Source organism: Salmo salar, chromosome ssa20 (assembly GCF_905237065.1).
Source record: "Salmo salar chromosome ssa20, Ssal_v3.1, whole genome shotgun sequence".
In the NCBI taxonomy this organism is placed as follows: domain Eukaryota; kingdom Metazoa; phylum Chordata; class Actinopteri; order Salmoniformes; family Salmonidae; genus Salmo; species Salmo salar.
The window spans coordinates 57,027,687-57,046,239 of NC_059461.1; the positions used below are offsets into that span (position 1 = coordinate 57,027,687).

Consider the following 18,553-nt stretch of genomic DNA (forward strand, 5'->3'; position numbering starts at 1 on the left):
TTTAAAATGGTGTAAAATAGTCGTATGTTTGAGAAAGTTGAATTATGACATTTTGTTGTTTTTGAATTTGCCGCCCTGATATTTCACTGGCTGTGTCCCGCAGGTGGGATGCTGGCGTCCCACCTAGCCCATAGAAGTTAAGCCAAAATAGTGGGAGTTTCAAAATAACCTTAGGACAATTTTTTGTAAACCTACCTTCGCCCCATTTTTAACACATAATTCTCCATGAGAGTAATGTATAAAAAAACTGCTACTGGTCAAAAGATAAGACAAAATTTCAAATAATCACTACCCTGAAAAACTCCCCAAAGAAAAATTATTGTACCCTTATGGTCATAGGAAAATAGACTTAAGGAAGCCTACCCTTAGTCAAAGGCAATGCCCTTTCTTTCTTCTCATAGGTTGAAATTACAAATATGTCTAAGAATTTTGAACTCCATCATACTTATCAATTACACAAATGACCTTAAAATCAGTATTACAAATGACCTTACATTCATTATCCAAATCCTTACATTCATTATCCAAATGGCATTCCAATGAGGCTGATCAAACCACAATGGAAAGTCATGATAGAGGTCATAGGTCATACAAACCCTTCAAAGAAGTGTTTCTTACTATATTAGACAATTTAACGAAAAACTGTCAAACATTTCCTACATGTTGTATCCCAGGTTCCCAGAACATTCCTTTATCAAAAGAATTCACGTGTTTAATTAAAACTCAGAAAATAAAAACTTCTAAAATTACATGTGTGTGCGTGCCCCTTTAAGATACCTTTGCACTAAGACAAATGGAAATCTCACCAAACCCAGAGGAAATAGAACACACAATCAAACATAGTATTTTAAAAATACCAACAAATAGTTATACACTATGTGTTGTGTGTGGGTATTTGCAAACTCGAAGGTAAAAACAAAAACTTGCCAGGCCTTTTCAATTTGGTAGTTTTCGGGCTCTATCTCACTTACTCTCCCCAAGATTATAGCAAACAAAACCTAACAATAATGATAATTCCACTGTATTCCCTCAAATCATTAGTTTTAAACTTCCTCAATGTTTATTTGTACTTAATTGAACATGCGCTACCCTTAGATACAATTATCCTGGTATCATTACTAGACCCATGTCCAACAAATATGCGATAGCTTTTTCTCCTTAGATTGTTCCTGTTACCCCACTAAATGCAACAAATGTTTTTCTGTCGCAAATGTAGTACATTTCTCAGCGTAAGGAATCAGTGATATTTAATCCCAGGCATTTAATATAAATGTAGACGTGTTCTCCTATGTCTCCTTAAACATACGAACTTTAGGTGACTTCCATCCGTTCCAGAAGAAAGAATCCTGTTGTTTTAACAAAGATAAAACCTTAAAAGAATTGGTGCTGTCTCATCTCCATATCTCTCTACTCTCGCTCTCGTTGTCTCTGTCTCTCTCTTTCTCTCCCGAATGTCGCGCCTGTCCTTCCCCTTATGTTTGCAGTTTCGGTGGTTGTGTCCTACTCGGTCACAATGTTTACAGGGAGCCTTACACTCCCGGGCGAAATGACCTGTCTTATCGCAATTGAAACACTTTCTATCGTCTGATCCTGTCCATTTATTCCCTTCTCCCTTAGGTCTCTTCCCCTTAAAGCCTCCTTTATGCTTGTCTACAATTACCCCGAGAGTTACTATTAGATACTCTGGTCCTTTCTGTTCTTTCTTTTCTAACTTCGTTCTTTCTTCTCTTTTCCTTTCCTCTCTTAACTTCTTATGGGTGGTGGCAGTATTGAGTAGCTTGGATGACTGACGTGCCCAGAGTAAACTGCCTGCTACTCACGCCCAGAAACTAAGATATGCATATTATTAGTAGATTTGGATAGAAAACACTCTGAAGTTTCTAAAACTGTTTGAATGATGTCTGTGAGTATAACAGAACTCATATGGCAGGCAAAAACCTGAGACAAAATCCAAACGGGAAGTGGTTTGTAGTTTTTCAAGTGATTGCCTATCCAAACTACAGTGTCTGTGGGGTCATTTTGCACTTCCTAAGGCTTCCACTAGATGTCAACAGTCTTTAGAACCTTGTTTGAGGTTTCTACTGTGAAGTGGGGATGAATGAGAGCTCCTGGAGTCAGATGACTGCCAGCAGGGCATGAGCCTCAGCCATGCCCGCTCACGTGAGAGGTAGCTCAGTTCCATTGCATTTCTGAAGACAAAGGATTTCTCCGGTTGAAACTTTATTGCGGATTTATGATAAAAACATCCTAAAGATTGATTCTATACATCGTTTGACATGTTTCTACGGACTGTAATAGAATTTTTGTCGTTTTCGTCTGACCTGCGCGTCGTGAATTTGGATTTGTGAACTGAAGGCGCGAACAAAAAAGGAGGTATTTGGACATAAAGGATGGACTCTATCGAACAAAACAAACATTTATTGTGGAACGGGGATTCCTGGTAGTGCATTCTGATAAAGATCATCAAAGGTAAGTGAATATTTGTAATGCTATTTCTGACTATTGTTGACTCCAACATGGCGGATATATTGTATGGCATGTTTTTGTGTCTGAGCGCCGTACTCAGATTATTGCATGGTGTACTTTTTCGGTAAAGCTTTTTTGAAATCTGACACAGCGGTTGCATTAAGGAGAAGTGTACCTATAATCCTATGCATAACACTTGTATTTTCATCAACATTTATGATGAGTATTTCTGTAAATTGATGTGGCTCTCTGCAAAATCATCGGATGTTTTGGAAGCAAAACATTACTGAACGTAACGCGCCAATGTAAACTGAGATTTTTGGATATAAATATGAACTTTATCGAACAAAACATACATGTATTGTGTAACATGAAGTCATATGAGTGTCATCTGATGAAGATCATCAAAGGTTAGTGATTAATTTTATCTCTATTTCTGCTTTTTGTGACTCCTCTCTTTCTCTACACTTGCCTTCTTGCCTTCTTTTCCGGGCTTCAGACAGCCACACCCTGACTGTATCTAACCCTCAACCTGCTGTTTCCCTTGATTATCTACACACGTCTTATGTATCTTCTTTATCACAGTTTCTAGTTTATCTACACACGTCTTATGTATCTCTCTCTAATTTAGCTTCCTAGCTTTTCTACATCTAGACGTCCATCAAATTCGTACTTCTTTCTCCATTTCGGACCATAATATATGTTCCTCTTATCCTTAGACTCCATATATCTCTCGTCCCCGGTTAATTCCGGGACCTCCTTTGAGGATTTACCTCCCATGTTATTCAATTATCCTTAATCTCACAATTTATATGTATGTGCTTTTACTTTATATGTGTGTGTGCTTTCTGTTAATCAATTACTAGAGTTATTTTCTAATGTGTATTCTCACAATCTATGGGTGTACCTCCTTTCATGGAATAATCAGACCTATTTTGCACGCCTCCGGTAGATCTCGACTATCCCCCCGAAACGTATTTCGACAGGCGATCTATATTCATACAAATTATGTCCCTGACCTACTTTTGACTGTCTATGTGTGTGCTCTTACTTTCTTATCTATATTTATATAATTATATTTCGCCTTCTATATTACGTTTTCCGGCTAATGTATATCAACGAGTTTTACTGATAGGTCTCAACATTAGATAGTTTACATTGGTAGTGGCCACAGCTACCTTGGGTCATTACGGACCCAAACTTAATTACTTCGAAATTTCTTACTGAGATCTGTGACCCTGTGCCGCCAACACTAACATATATACTTTTGTCTTACACTTTCTCTACATTAGATTATATGGACGTATACCTGATACAAATCTTACTTACTGTTAGTTTTACAGTTAAAATCCTCCCTCACATTTATCTTGACCAATGCTTTATAGGAATTTAATCCAGTCCATTCTAAGTCAATTTTAGTAAATTTAGAATTTAACCCCAAACTAATGAATAAAGATTACTGACCTCATCCTTGCAGCTGAGATTTCAATGTAGGTTGGATCTCGTCACCATTTCTGTCGGGTACCAGTTTGCCACCGCCCTGTAAAGAACCCTCAGAATGGGGCCAGGTCTTTAATCTACGGATATTTCATCCGCCCGTGCACGGTTTCGGTGTCCCATGGGACGACAGAAAAAAGTATTGAGATCCGGCTCTGAAGGACCAAGTTGTCACGAGAATTTTATCCCAATGTTCTAACCGAACTATTTTATAGCTTTGACCAATTCACCCGAGGTTGTAAATCCTGGGTTCAAAATAAGAACTAGGCAAAGTCTCAGATACTGCAAAAGGTAAGCTCTTTATTCAGAGAACGTTCAAGTCAAAAATGCATACACAGTCATTATATAACTCTCACAGACACACACACACACACACACACACACACACACATCACTTTTCTACCAGCCTTGGCAGTTTCTCGCCGTTCCTCTCCTCCCCAGATTAGAGAGGCCATGGAAGGGCCCTCTTTCCTGTTATCAGTTTTCAGAGTCATAACCAGGTCATGTGCAGTTCAGTTGTCCTCTGTCCATTTCTCAACCTTAACTTGTCTCACCCACACATTATTGGATTATAGTCTTATAATTCTAATACATTTCACATAGTCTTATTACGTTTCAGGGTGGAATTCTTTAGTCATTACTTTAAACATATAAATTCCTTTATCAAATACCTTGCTCCGAACTGCCGCTCTTTTGGGTAAGAAGTAATGTATGTATATTTACGTGTTGAAGGTCTTCGTCGGGTATCTCTGTTGGGCACAGGCCTTTGTGGAAAGGGTTCCGCTTTTGAGGAGGGTTGATTGAGCCTTCTCCTTTGGAGGGCCTTCTCCTTCGTTCTCAGGTGTATTTCTCTGATTGTCCACAAGAGGTCACGGTGTCCTTCTTCTTAGTTGTCTTAGTTACTTGCACTAGTTCTGGAAGAGTGGTTTCCTGAGGACAGCTAATCAGCCGTGTCGGTGATCCCAGAGTGGTGATGAAAGCATTGTAGGCAATGATGATTTGAAGAGAATAACTGGATGGTCCTGCATAAATTCACCTTCTTGGATACAGTACCTGGATTGTTAGAGGTTCCTTAGCATTGGATTCCCACGGGGGACCAGTACGGGAAAGAAATGTATGACATGTATGCATTCACTACTGTAAGTCGCTCTGGATAAGAGCGTCTGCTAAATGACTAATATGTAAAAAAAAAAGTAAAATGGATTGTTAGAGGTTCCTTTGTCTTCTGTAACCCAAAACACAGCCAAATCAAACTGTAAATGCGTCCAACGAGTCAAGTTACAAGCTTGATTTAGTCATTGCTTGCAACGGATATGGAACCAAATACTAAACTTGGACTATTTTAAAGTGGAACTGAAAGCGTTTTAACAAATTTGCAGATATGAAACAGACTATCATAATATCAGTAAAAAATATCAAATTCCCAGTTTATGCTTCAAAACCAACTTTATAAGAGTTTCAAAAGTAATAGGTTCTATTTGACTCAAAATTCCATGATGGACAGTAAGCCATTGTTGTCAGAATATATGGATGCAGTTCAATGCAGGATTAATATAATTCATCAATACATTTCTTGGTAGTCCAAAAAAAAATCAGGTTGTAAATCACAGCTGGCCTGGTACATTGTTTGCTTTCTCCACCAATTTGGGATGCACTGTTTTAGTTTCAATGTCAATATAATCAATCTAGCAAGGGCAATGATCACAAGCCAGTAATAATGTGGCTAATAGGCTAATGCACATGTGTCAAACACAAGGCCCGCGGGTTGAATGGGACACACAAGCCAATATAAACGTGTCAACAGTTGAGTCATCTACTTTATGAAATTACTACCTGATGTGCTCGCATCGGTGAATTCAACTTCAATTGCGCTGCTTTCGAGTGTCCCGTTTACAGCGTGCAGCGGAGGGAAAGTGTACAGACCACATGCCACAGTCCTAGCTAGGCTACTAAAATGTTGCTGTCTGGCTTCGGTTTTTAAAGCTTGACAATGAACAACCAAAAAAGTCAACCTGCAACAAACCACCATGCAAAGGAGAAACATGTAGCCTATTACAATACATTAGAGCAGTAGCCTAGAGTGGCTACACTACTACAATACATTTTGAGTGCACCATACAGCAATGCTGCATTCAACCACACCGATGATCCATGCTGTGCAAAAAACAAACCATGTTTTAAGTTTAAACATTACAAAATGTATAGCTACGTTTTGTTATTTGGAGGTATTCAATACTATTGATTAAGGTTGCATCATATTATGCACATCTGCAAGCAGGGAAGCAAAGGCTGGGCAAATATTGTTTATCTCTTTTGTTTTAATGTTAAAATTCTATTTACATCATCCTATGTACATCAGTGGACATAATAATTTTTTCAAATAAAACAATGGCCAGTTTGGGTCGCAGTTGCACATAAAAAATAATAATGCCCACTTATGTACATAGGATGTACATAGGTCTGGCCCGCAAAATCATTTTTTCATTATGGCCCGTGTGCTTGTTGAGTTTGACACCCCTGGGCTAGCCTATCTATTTATTTGAAATAAAACAATGACTACGACGTTAAAGTGCAGCCTGTCAGCTCTGATTTGAGGATATTTTCATCCATATCGGGTGAACAGTTTAAAAATTACAGCACTTTCTATACATAGTCCCCCCATTTTAGAGGAGCAAAAGTGTTGGATTAGGACAAATTCACTTATGTGTATTAAAGTAGTAAAAAAGTACGTATTTTGTCCCATATTTATAGCACACAATGACTACATCAAGCTTGTGACTCATTTGCTGTTTGTTTTTGTTTGGTTGTGTTTCAGATTATTTTGTTCCCAATAGAAACTCATAGTAAATAATGTATTGTGTCATTTTGGAGTCACTTTTATTGTAAAGAAGAATAGAATATGTTTCTAAACACTTCTACATGAATGTGGATTCTACCATGATTACAGATAATCCTTAATGAATTGTGAATGATGACAAGTCAGAAAGTTATAGACGCACAAATATCATACCCCCCAAAAATGCTAAAAAAGTAAGGGTGAGAGGTAAGAGGTAATGTCTTGGGGGTATGATATTTGTGCATCTGTAATCCAAACGGATGGAGTATAGAGCCAAAAGAAGGAAAATGCTTCACTGTCCCAATAAGTACAGAGGGCACCGTAAAAGGTGACATTTTACTTGATCTCAAATTTAAAAAAAGTATAGTTTTAAATTACTTCCCTGTCCAAATACATATGGATGGAAGTGTATATCACACATACAGTATATTATGTATATAAGAGACACAGGCTACATACAACAGTGGCATCATATTGTCCTGTAATTTGGGTCTGACATTTCACTCAGAGGAAAATTGTGTAACAGGGTAAGGTTAGAAGATTCACACAGACCTTCTTGGTAACGTGAGAGTGGCCTTTAGGGGGGCAGTGAAGTGTGAATATACACACTGCAGGGAGGCCTTGTACTGGAGGAGGTGGGCACCACAAGGAGGTTACAGAAAACTTCCAAAGTACTTCAGGTCACTTTATTGGCATTCCAGGAATTAGTTGCGCATCTTGAGCTCATCAGCTAAGCAACAAACATTTGCAGACCACGTTGACATGCTGTAGATGACAACACAAGGTCTCACAAATAGATAGAGCAGATAAAATATAAAGTGAAGTGTTTAGAAAGGAAAATAAACAATGGGGTTTAAATACTTTGGAGGTAATTGACAAAACAAACATAGTAGCATATACATGTAACTGCCAAAATAAAGGAAACACCAATAGGGTGTTGGGCAATCACAAGCCAGAACAGCTTCAGTGCACCTTGGCATATATTCTACAAGTGCCTGGAACTCTATCGGAGGGATGCAACACTATTTTTCCACGAGAAATTCCATAATTTGGTGTTTTGCTCCAGAATCTCCCAAAAGTGTTGCTTAATTGCTTAACTAACTCATGAACCCAACCTGTGTGGAAGCACCTGCTTTCAATATACTTTGTATCCCTAATTTATTTGGCAGTTACCTGTAGATTGGATTGACACATGCAATAAATTAAATGAAAAGGAAAATAGTTGGAAGAGATTTATATTTAAGCTGCTTAATGATTGTAGGGTTTGCTGGTTTTTCACTTAACACTTAATAAACTCCAATTAGGGAACAATTCATCTCCATCTGGGTATTTCCCTGGTGAAAACGTGAGGCTCATTGACATTGACAAACAACACCTTAACCAAATCTGGGAATCTGGCTGCTTTCAATCATCTAATCAGGATTTAAATTAATCAGTTTCTCTGTTGCATTAAAAAACCAGCCAACACTGCAGCCTTTCATTTCATTTTTTATTCGTGGTTAATTTGGATAGGCACAAATACAACATCCTTTACACACTAAAGGACCTGGGTTATCCACCCTCTATAAAAGGGGCACATATTTTAGGAAGGCCAATACTTGGTGGGGGGGGGGGGGTTGTATGTAATATGTGATGAACAGGATTTCATGGTCCCAACACAAATGTAAAATGTACAGTATCTCACAAAAGTGAGTACACCCCTCACATTTTTGTAAATAGTTGAGTATATCGTTTCATGTGACAACACTGAAGAAATGACACCCTGCTACAATGTAAAGTAGTGAGTGTACAGCTTGTATAACAGTGTAAATTTGCTGTCCCCTCAAAATAACACAACACACAGCCATTAATGACTAAACCGCTGGCAACAAAAGTGAGTACACCCCTAAGTGAAAATGTCCAAATTGGGCCCAATTAGCCATTTTCCCTCCCCGGTGTCATGTGACTCGTTAGTGTTACAAGGTCTCAGGTGTGAATGGGGAGCAGGTGTGTTAAATTTGGTGTCATCGGTCTCACACTCCCTCATACTGACTGGTCACTGGAAGTTCAACATGGCACCTCATGGCAAAGAACTCTCTGAGGATCTGAAAAAAACAATTGTTGCTCTACATAAAGATGGCCTGGGCTATAAGAAGATTGCCAAGACCCTGAAACTGAGCTGCAGCACGGTGGCCAAGACCATACAGTGGTTTAACAGGACAGGTTCCACTCAGAACAGGCCTCACCATGGTCGACCAAAGAAGTTGAGTGCACGTGCTCAGCGTCATATCCAGAGGTTGTCTTTGGGAAATAGACGTATGAGTGCTGCCAGCATTGCTGCAGAGGTTGAAGGGGTGGGGGGGTCAGCCTGTCAGTGCTCAGACCATACGCCGCACACTGCATCAAATGGGTCTGCATGGCTGTCGTCCCAGAAGGAAGCCTTTTCTAAAGATGATGCACAAGAAAGCCCGCAAACGGTTTGCTGAAGACAGGCAGACTAAGGACATGGATTACTGGAACCATGTCCTGTGGTCTGATGAGACCAAGATAAACTTATTTGGTTCAGATGGTGTCAAGCGTGTGTGGCGGCAACCAGGTGAGGAGTACAAAGACAAGTGTGTCTTGCCTACAGTCAAGCATGGTGGTGGGAGTGTCATGGTCTGGGGCTGCATGAGTGCTGCCGGCACTGGGGAGCTACAGTTCATTGAGGGAAGCATGAATGCCAACATGTACTGTGACATACTGAAGCAGAGCATGATCACCTCCCTTCGGAGACTGGGCCGCAGGGCAGTATTCCAACATGATAACAACACCAAACACACCTCCAAGACGACCACTGCCTTGCTAAAGAAGCTGAGGGTAAAGGTGATGGACTGGTCAAGCATGTCTCCAGACCTAAACCCTATTGAGCATCTGTGGGGCATCCTCAAACGGAAGGTGGAGGAGTGCAAGGTCTCTAACATCCACCAGCTCCGTGATGTCGTCATGGAGGAGTGGAAGAGGACTCCAGTGGCAACCTGTGAAGCTCTGGTGAGCTCCATGCCCAAGAGGGTTAAGGCAGTGCTGGAAAATGATGGTGGCCACACAAAATATTGACACTTTGGGCCCAATTTGGATATTTTCACTTAGGAGTGTACTCACTTTTGTTGCAGCGGTTTAGACATTAATGGCTGTGTGTTGTGTTATTTTGAGGGGACAGCAAATTTACACTGTTATACAAGCTGTACACTCACTACTTTACATTGTAGCAAAGTATCATTTCTTCAGTGTTGTCACATGAAAAAATATACTCAAATATTTACAAAAATGTGAGGGGTGTACTCACTTTTGTGAGATACTGTATATAGTCACAGTACATAGCACACTTAAAAAAAACTACATTCTAGAATCAAGAAATGTACAATCTGTATCCCCTGAACAAGAATAGAACCAAATCAATAAATGAGGAGAAAGTTCACATCAGAGGGGTTGAGCTCCTCCCAGTCTCCCAGCCTATCACATCGTACGTACACTCTTAGAAAAAAATGGCTAACTAGAGCCATTAAAGGTTCACTTTATGAATAATTTTTCTAAGAGTGTATACAGTAGGTGACCCTGCTGTTTGCTCTCCCCAGCTGTGAGAGAGACAGGACGGCAGTGCCCTCTGCGGCCGCTGCAGTACCCACTGTAGGTGAACAAAACAAGCGCTCTCTGAGTGCTAGCAGTGATGACAGTTCAGGAAGCTGGTCCCAGATCGCCCCCGACGACGACCCCCGCGAGGAGACCAGTAGTTTTATCCAGCTGAGCGAGGGGTCAGTAACCTTAGCAACCAACTGCTGCTCCGTCCCATCATGCACTGCTCCGAGCACTCCTACCGCTACTACTGCCCTCGCCGTCCGTCGCCCTCTCATCAGCCCATTGCTGCTCACACTCACTCTTTGCTGTCCTGTGCCAGTCTTCGGCTCTTGCGGCTTCAGTGGAATAGCTGTATGTCCGGGGGCTTTCCTCTCACTGGTAGAGAGCTCACCTAGTACACTGAGCCCCACTCCAGAGTCAGCGTGGTGTAGAGCTCTGGGGGCCTGCAGCCTGCGCTGCAGCCGCAGTAGCATAGGCATGACGTCACACTGCTTCTCACACATTAAAGGACAACACAACATTATCATTCCCTGCTTCAGCTACTGTAGTGCCATTTCTCAGTTCCACTAGCTAGCCTCATACTGACACACAGCCAAACAAAAAACCTGAGATAGTCAGTCTATTACTGTCATTCTTCTAAGCCAGGAGAAATGAGACCAGGGTATAGATAACAAAGAGTGGGGTGGATAAGTTTCTAGGCTCCAGAGGACTAGGAGGAGGGCTGTGTGGCTGGTTAGCTTCAGCTTGGCAGTAGTAGTGATGAAATGTGTGCTGCTTGCTGCTTTTACCTGCCAGCGTAGACAGCTGTGGCATAAACGAACACCTGGTGGCTGTTGCCTTCCTGACCACCTCATCCCCGATTAACTCCACGATGACACTGCTGACACTGGACATGGTCGCCCACTCCGCCCAACTGCTCAATCTTTCCACATCCCTCATCTCCACAAGGAAGGGTCCATTGCCAGTCAGGCTCTCTCTTCCAGCCCAGCCATCCTGATCAGCTGCAGCTGCGGTTTCTATGTTAATCACCAGCTAATGAACAACATTGCTCGCTTCACCGCAGCTCCTTATTGTTCCATTCACAAGTCACTGATCATGTCGCCTTTCGAGAGACAGGATATGAGTTTTAGTTCTGTTTGGATTTGCAGGAACGGGAACAGCAGCACGTCTAGCCTGGGTCTGGCAGACCTGGAGGGCTTCTCTGACATCCCCACTCAGAGCACAGTAAACAGGTAACTGATAACTCCTAACGACATGCAAACAGCACTCCTACAACACAGTGCTGAGGCTTTAAACAAGGCCCATTGAACAGGAGAATGCAGTCTCATAGGCTCCAGTCTGATTCTCTCTCTAGTCTCTACCCTGTTTATGAAGTGTGTACTTCTTCACTCCAACTCATGAGGAGATCAACCAATGTAGGAAATGTGGTGGATGCTACATCCGGCTACCTACCCCATGCCTACACAAATTAAATGTTTTTAAATCCATGACAGGGAATAAGTTCACACTTACAGCTAGATGAACTAAGCGTTTGCACCTATTTTTTATAAAGGAAATTAAACATTCAGGACAGAACAAAAAGGTAAGGAGAAAGATTAAGATCAATAGAAAGGTGCAACATTTTTCTTTGTATTTGGTCTGTTATCAGTTATCCCTTACTGAAAAAAACAGATGCTTAGTAAATCTGGCCTAAGGGTAGAAAGTCAGAATCTGAACGCGACCTACTGTATTGTCTGAATGGTCATGCTCTCTGTTCTCAGTGAGGAGGCGGAGAAGGGTTACCTAAGGGAGAGCAAGGAGAACGTAGACGGTGAGTAGCGTCACCCTGTCTGAGTCATACACACACACACTACATCACACTCAGTTCCATGTCATTACTGTCTACATTATATGTCACAAAGGAAACTCAACTCACGCTGTCTCCCCTACCGTCTCATCTTTGTTCTCATTCGTCTTCGCGATAACCTCTATTCAACCTCTTCACTGTAAGATCTATACACACTGAGTGTTGTATGAGCCGCTCACATTATCTATCTATAGCTACTTGGTGTGACTAATTCCCCAGATACTGGAGCTTCAAGAGCAATGTAATGTGTAACTCAAATGTCGAAATGGTAAATATATCACTGCTTTATCTCTGCAGTGCTGCCACTTAAGAATTTTAGGTCAATATAACAGCCTTATATATAGTGTTGTGGAAGCTACTCTGAAAATATAGTTTACCAAGCTACAAATTACTTCACACTGGAAGAAGTTAAGCTACCCTTAAGCAAAATATACAGTTGAAGTTGTAAGTTTACACACACCTTAGCCAAAAACTCAGTTTTTAACAATTCCTGACATTTAATCTGAGTAAAAATTCCCCGTCTTAGGTCAGTTAGGATCACCACTTTATTTTAAGAATGTGAAATGTCAGAATAATAGTAGAGAGAATGATTTATTTCATCTTTTAATTCTTTCATCACATTCCCAGTGGGTCAGAAGTTTACATACACTCAATTAGTATTTGGTAGCATTGCCTTTAAATTGTTTAATTTCGGTCAAACGTTACGGATAGCCTTCCACAAGCGTCCCACAATAAGTTGGGTGAATTTTGGCCCATTCCTCCTGACAGAGCTGGTGTAACTGAGTCAGGTTTGTAGGCCTCCTTGCTCGCACACGCTTTTTCAGTTCTGCCCACAAAATTCTATAGGATTGAGGTCAGGGCTTTGTGATGGCCACTCCAATACCTTGACTTTGTTGTCCTTAAGCCATTTTGCCACAACTTTGGAAGTATGCTTGGGGTCATTGTCCATTTGGAAGACCCATTTGCGACCAAGCTTTAACTTCCTGACTGATGTCTTGAGATGTTGCTTCAATATTACATTACATTACATTTAAGTCATTTAGCAGACGCTCTTATCCAGAGCGACTTACAAATTGGTGCATTCACCTTATAATATCCAGTGGAACAACCACTTTACAATAGTGCATCTAAATCTTTTAAGGGGGGGGTTAGAAGGATTACTTTATCCTATCCCAGGTATTCCTTGAAGAGGTGGGGTTTCAGGTGTCTCCGGAAGGTGGTGATTGACTCCGCTGTCCTGGCGTCGTGAGGGAGCTTGTTCCACCATTGGGGTGCCAGAGCAGCGAAAAGTTTTGACTGGGCTGAGCGGGAACTGTGCTTCCTCAGAGGTAGGGGGGCCAGCAGGCCAGAGGTGGATGAACGCAGTGCCCTTGTTTGGGTGTAGGGCCTGATCAGAGCCTGAAGGTATGGAGGTGCCGTTCCCTTCACAGCTCCGTAGGCAATCACCATGGTCTTGTAGCGGATGCGAGCTTCAACTGGAAGCCAGTGGAGAGAGCGGAGGAGCGGGGTGACGTGAGAGAACTTGGGAAGGTTGAACACCAGACGGGCTGCGGCGTTCTGGATGAGTTGTAGGGGTTTAATGGCACAGGCAGGGAGCCCAGCCAACAGCGAGTTGCAGTAATCTAGACGGGAGATGACAAGTGCCTGGATTAGGACCTGCGCCGCTTCCTGTGTGAGGCAGGGTCGTACTCTGCGAATGTTGTAGAGCATGAACCTACAGGATCGGGTCACCGCCTTGATGTTAGTGGAGAACAACAGGGTGTTGTCCAGGATCACGCCAAGGTTCTTAGCACTCTGGGAGGAGGACACAAGGGAGTTGTCAACCGTGATGGCGAGATCATGGAACGGGCAGTCCTTCCCCGGGAGGAAGAGCAGCTCCGTCTTGCCGAGGTTCAGCTTGAGGTGGTGATCCGTCATCCACACTGATATGTCTGACAGACATGCAGAGATGCGATTCGCCGCCTGGTTATCAGAAGGGGGAAAGGAGAAGATTAATTGTGTGTCGTCTGCATAGCAATGATAGGAGAGACCATGTGAGGATATGACAGAGCCAAGTGACTTGGTGTATAGCGAGAATAGGAGAGGGCCTAGAACAGAGCCCTGGGGGACACCAGTGGTGAGAGCGCATGGTGCGGAGACAGATTCTCGCCACGCCACCTGGTAGGAGCGACCTGTCAGGTAGGACGCAATCCAAGCGTGGGCCGCGCCGGAGATGCCCAACTCGGAGAGGGTGGAGAGGAGGATCTGATGGTTCACAGTATCAAAGGCAGCAGATAGGTCAAGAAGGATGAGAGCAGAGGAGAGAGAGTTAGCTTTAGCAGTGCGGAGAGCCTCCGTGACACAGAGAAGAGCAGTCTCAGTTGAATGCCCAGTCTTGAAACCTGACTGATTAGGATCAAGAAGGTCATTCTGAGAGAGATAGCAGGAGAGCTGGCCAATATATCCACATAGTTTTCCATCCTCATGATGCCATCTATTTTGTGAAGTGCACCAGTCCCTCCTGCGGCTTCACGGTTGGGATGGTGTTCATCGGCTTGCAAGCATCCCTCTTTTTCCTCCAAACATAACGATGGTCATTTGATTCATCAAAACAAAGGACATTTCTCCAAAAAGTACAATCTTTGTCCCCATGTGCAGTTGCAAACCGTAGTCTGGCTTTTTTATGCCGGTTTTGGAGCAGTGGCTTCTTCCTTGCTGTCGATATAGGGCTCTTTTTACTGTGGATATAGATATTTTTGTACCTGTTTCCTCCAGCATCTTCACAAAATCCTTGCTGTTGTTCTGGGATTGATTTGCACTTTTCGCACCAAAGTACATTCATCTCTAGGAGACAGAACGCATCTCCTTCCTGAGGTGTATGACGGCTGTGTGGTCCCATGGTGTTTATACTTGCGTACTATTGTTTGTACAGATGAACGGGGTACCTTCAGGCGTTTGGAAATTGCTCCCAAGGATGAACTAGACTTGTGGAGGCATACAGTTTTTTTTCTGAGGTCTTGGCTGATTTCTTTTGATTTTCCCATGATGTCAAGCAAATAGGCACTAAGTTTGAAGGTAGGCCTTGAAATACATCCACAGGTACACCTCCAATTGACTCAAAAGATGTCAATTATCCTAACAGAAGCTTCTAAAGCCATAACATCATTATCTGGAGTTTTCCAAGCTGTTTAAAGGCACAGTCAACTTACTATATGTAAACTTCTGACCCACATGAATTGTGATTAAGTGAAATAATCTGTCTGTAAACAATTGTTGGAAAAATTACTTGTGTCATGCACAAAGTAGATGTCCTAACCGACTTGCCAAAACAATAGTTTGTTAACAAGAAATTTGTGGAGTGGTTGACAACTGAGTTTTAATGACTCCAACCTAAGTGTATGTTAACTTCCGACTTCAACTGTAGCTTACTTAACGAAAGTTACTTAGAAAAAGTACATCCAAACTACATCGTGAAAAATTATATTTCTGAAATGTCATTGACTACAAATTGCAAGAACAGATCCCTCTGGAGTCAGATGGTAACAGAACATTTCATTTAGCCTAATAAAGACAAAGTGAGAATTAGGCACTCATAAAGTGTTTCAAGTGAGAATTAACCACACAACAAGTGTTTCAAGTGAGAATTAGGCAGGACTGATGCCGAAAAAGATTCTTGTCTACTTCACCCATATTGTATTTTTGCAAGTGTGTAGTTCCAGTAGTTACATATCTACATAACTACATGGCACAAAAGTTATTAACTACTAAAAACGCTACCAAGATTTTAATTTAGTTGAACTACCACCAAGCTCCTGAAAAATGTAATTAAATAGTTGAACTAAATGTATTTCACTACTCCCCAACACTGATGGTATCAAGCCCTCCTTACCCAACCTATCTTGAACCTATTTGGTGCCAGATCCATCCAATGTGCCATCAGACCTCAACGTAGCTTTGGCATTGAAACTACAGGAAGTTAGCTTGATGTACAGAAAGTGGGTGTGATGTATTTCCTGTGTGTGTTGCAGAGGGCATCTCACTGCGGTCAGTAGTGGACAGTAGCAGCCACAGGGAGCTTCTGGTGGTCAACTGTGACTTGGATCCAGAGTGTGTGGACTCAGAGCTGCGCTTGGCCCTGCAGTGGATCGCTGCCTCCGAGCTGGGCCTGCATGCCGTCTACTTCATGAAGTGTAAAGACAGGAGGACGTCGAAGGTGGGTGCAGCACAGCACATCCAGGTACACAGGATCTGATTATGCCCGTACATGTGTGTGTCTGTGTATTGTACTCTGTTATCTGCATGTCTTGTGTAGTGCACAAGGAGCATGGTAATCTGGCTGAGTGTGATGTCTCAGTTCCAGAGGGTGTTGCAGCTGGTGTCTCAGAAGGCATGGAGGATCGGAGATCTCTTCAACGCTGTCATCCAGTTCTGTAAGCTCCACCAGGAAGAGGAGGACGGAGGCAGTTCTCTATCCAGTCTTTTTGACTGGCTACTGGAGACCCACTAGGCTCTGCCAACACCCCACATCTACACAAACACACACCAGCCAATGTCTCCAACTGTGTACGCACAATGCATCAAACCCAACCATCAAGCCTAGTGTTTCTCAGCACACGTGTGAATCATGAAAAACCCCTAGCCTTGTAGCCAGATCTGTTTGTGCTTTAGCCAATTCCTCTTTTATTAATTGTGATGTAAGCCATGACAAGGAACGCTAGAAGTTTTGGTTAAAGCATCAACAGGTCTGGCTACTAGGATAGAAACCCTTTCCTGGTCCCAGAATAATTTGTGCTGTCTTGCCAACTCTTATGGTCAATGGATGAGGAGTAGAAGATTTGGCTGACGCACAAACAGGTCAGACTTTCAGGCTAAAAACCCCATCACACCTGTGATATTACACACCCTCTTATAGGACTGGCTATGGGACTGAGGACTTTCATTAGGCTGCAGTGAGCAGACATTTCTCCCTTTAATAAGATAAGCATGTTTCTCATTTTCTGATGTACGGCCCCTAGTTAGACGAACCCAAGGAAAACCCAGCATCAGTTTGGGATGTAGGCCTTATTTATTTAGTGCAAACAAATCAGCCATCTGAGATTTCTAGCCTGTAGAATTTGTATTCCTTTCGTAGTTATATATCCTATACATTACGTTTTCACAATCTGATGTGTTAATTTATAAATTATGTATTTATTACACATAAACACAAACAATGCACCAATAAAACCCTGTACCCCATTCCCTTAACCCAACAAACTCAAAAAGACACCAGATGATGTTTTAATGTACAGTAGCTATCTTGATGAGACTGTCAGGCAGCAGCCATCGTTCCAGTTAGGCTATGCTGAGTTCAACATAGGTGCGCACTACTACGCTTGACAGTTGCCCGAGCCTGTATTCACAAAGCATCTCAGGGCAGGAGTGCTGATCTAGGATCAGATCCCCCCCCCCGTCCCCCCGTCCTGGTAATCATATTTATTATGATCTAAAATTCGAAACTGATCCTATATCAGCCCTCCTAATCTGCGATGCTTTGTGAATACGGACCCAGATGATAGTTGTCGTTTACATTGGCCAACATTGTCTACTTCTATTGTAACTTTGTTACTGCTTAAATTATCTGTCATTCTTCATGTTATCTATCGTTCTTAAGTAAGTTATCTGTCGTTCTTCATGTTCTTTGAAAATTGTTTATTTTGGATAGCTGTACATATTGTAGATTCTTGAACTGCTTCACTTTGGGGTAGAAAGACTGCTCTCTATCATTTCATTTGTACTACTTTCAGAAAGACAAAGAAGGTTTAATGTCTAATTTGTACGTGAATCGGGTTTGTCAGGTTTTATCTGCGTAGTGGTACTCTAGTGTTAAATCGTCGGCGTTATAAAGCACACAATTCAACTCTGTTGCTGTAGAAACTGAATGTATCTTTATCTTTTGAGATCAATAAATTCATGTAATATGTCAGCATGAATAGTTTTTATTGAGGAAAAGATGGGTACAGAAAACATTCTTCCGTCCAGCCCATTCTCCTATTAACACAAATAAACACTGATTATCAACACCGAACGTGACAGAGGACCAAAGTGACCAGTCCAGGTCAAATCCTAACTGGTGAATACAGGCTGAAAAGCCCTATAGGCCCTGCTCAAAAGTAGTGCACTTAATAGGGATTGGGTGCCATTTGGGACGCACACACAGCGCTAAACTGTCTGTCTACAGTGCTACATAGTAAAATGACAGTGGGACCAAATTAATTCACCAAAGCTATCCAGTCTACTGAATCATACTCCACAGAAACTAGGAGGTCACATACATTGGGTCAGTGATAACTTCC

General features: G+C 42.0%; 1 protein-coding gene across 4 annotated transcripts in view; it reads left to right on the forward strand.

The window, feature by feature from the left end:
• The window catches only part of LOC106580907 (A-kinase anchor protein SPHKAP), a 102,667-nt gene extending 84,484 nt beyond the window's left edge, over window positions 1-18,183 (forward strand). For 2 of the 4 annotated variants that reach the window (XM_014162441.2, XM_014162444.2), the window contains exons 8-12: window positions 10,393-10,569; window positions 11,542-11,625; window positions 12,154-12,203; window positions 16,247-16,455; window positions 16,573-18,183. In XM_014162441.2, the coding sequence (XP_014017916.2) occupies window positions 10,393-10,569; window positions 11,542-11,625; window positions 12,154-12,203; window positions 16,247-16,455; window positions 16,573-16,725 (673 nt within the window). In that variant the 3' untranslated portion in view covers window positions 16,726-18,183. The remainder of the gene's footprint in view (window positions 1-10,392; window positions 10,570-11,541; window positions 11,626-12,153; window positions 12,204-16,246; window positions 16,456-16,572) is intronic. The other 2 variants (XM_014162445.2, XM_014162446.2) reach the window with 2 other exon arrangements.
• The last annotated feature ends 370 nt before the right edge of the window (window positions 18,184-18,553 follow it).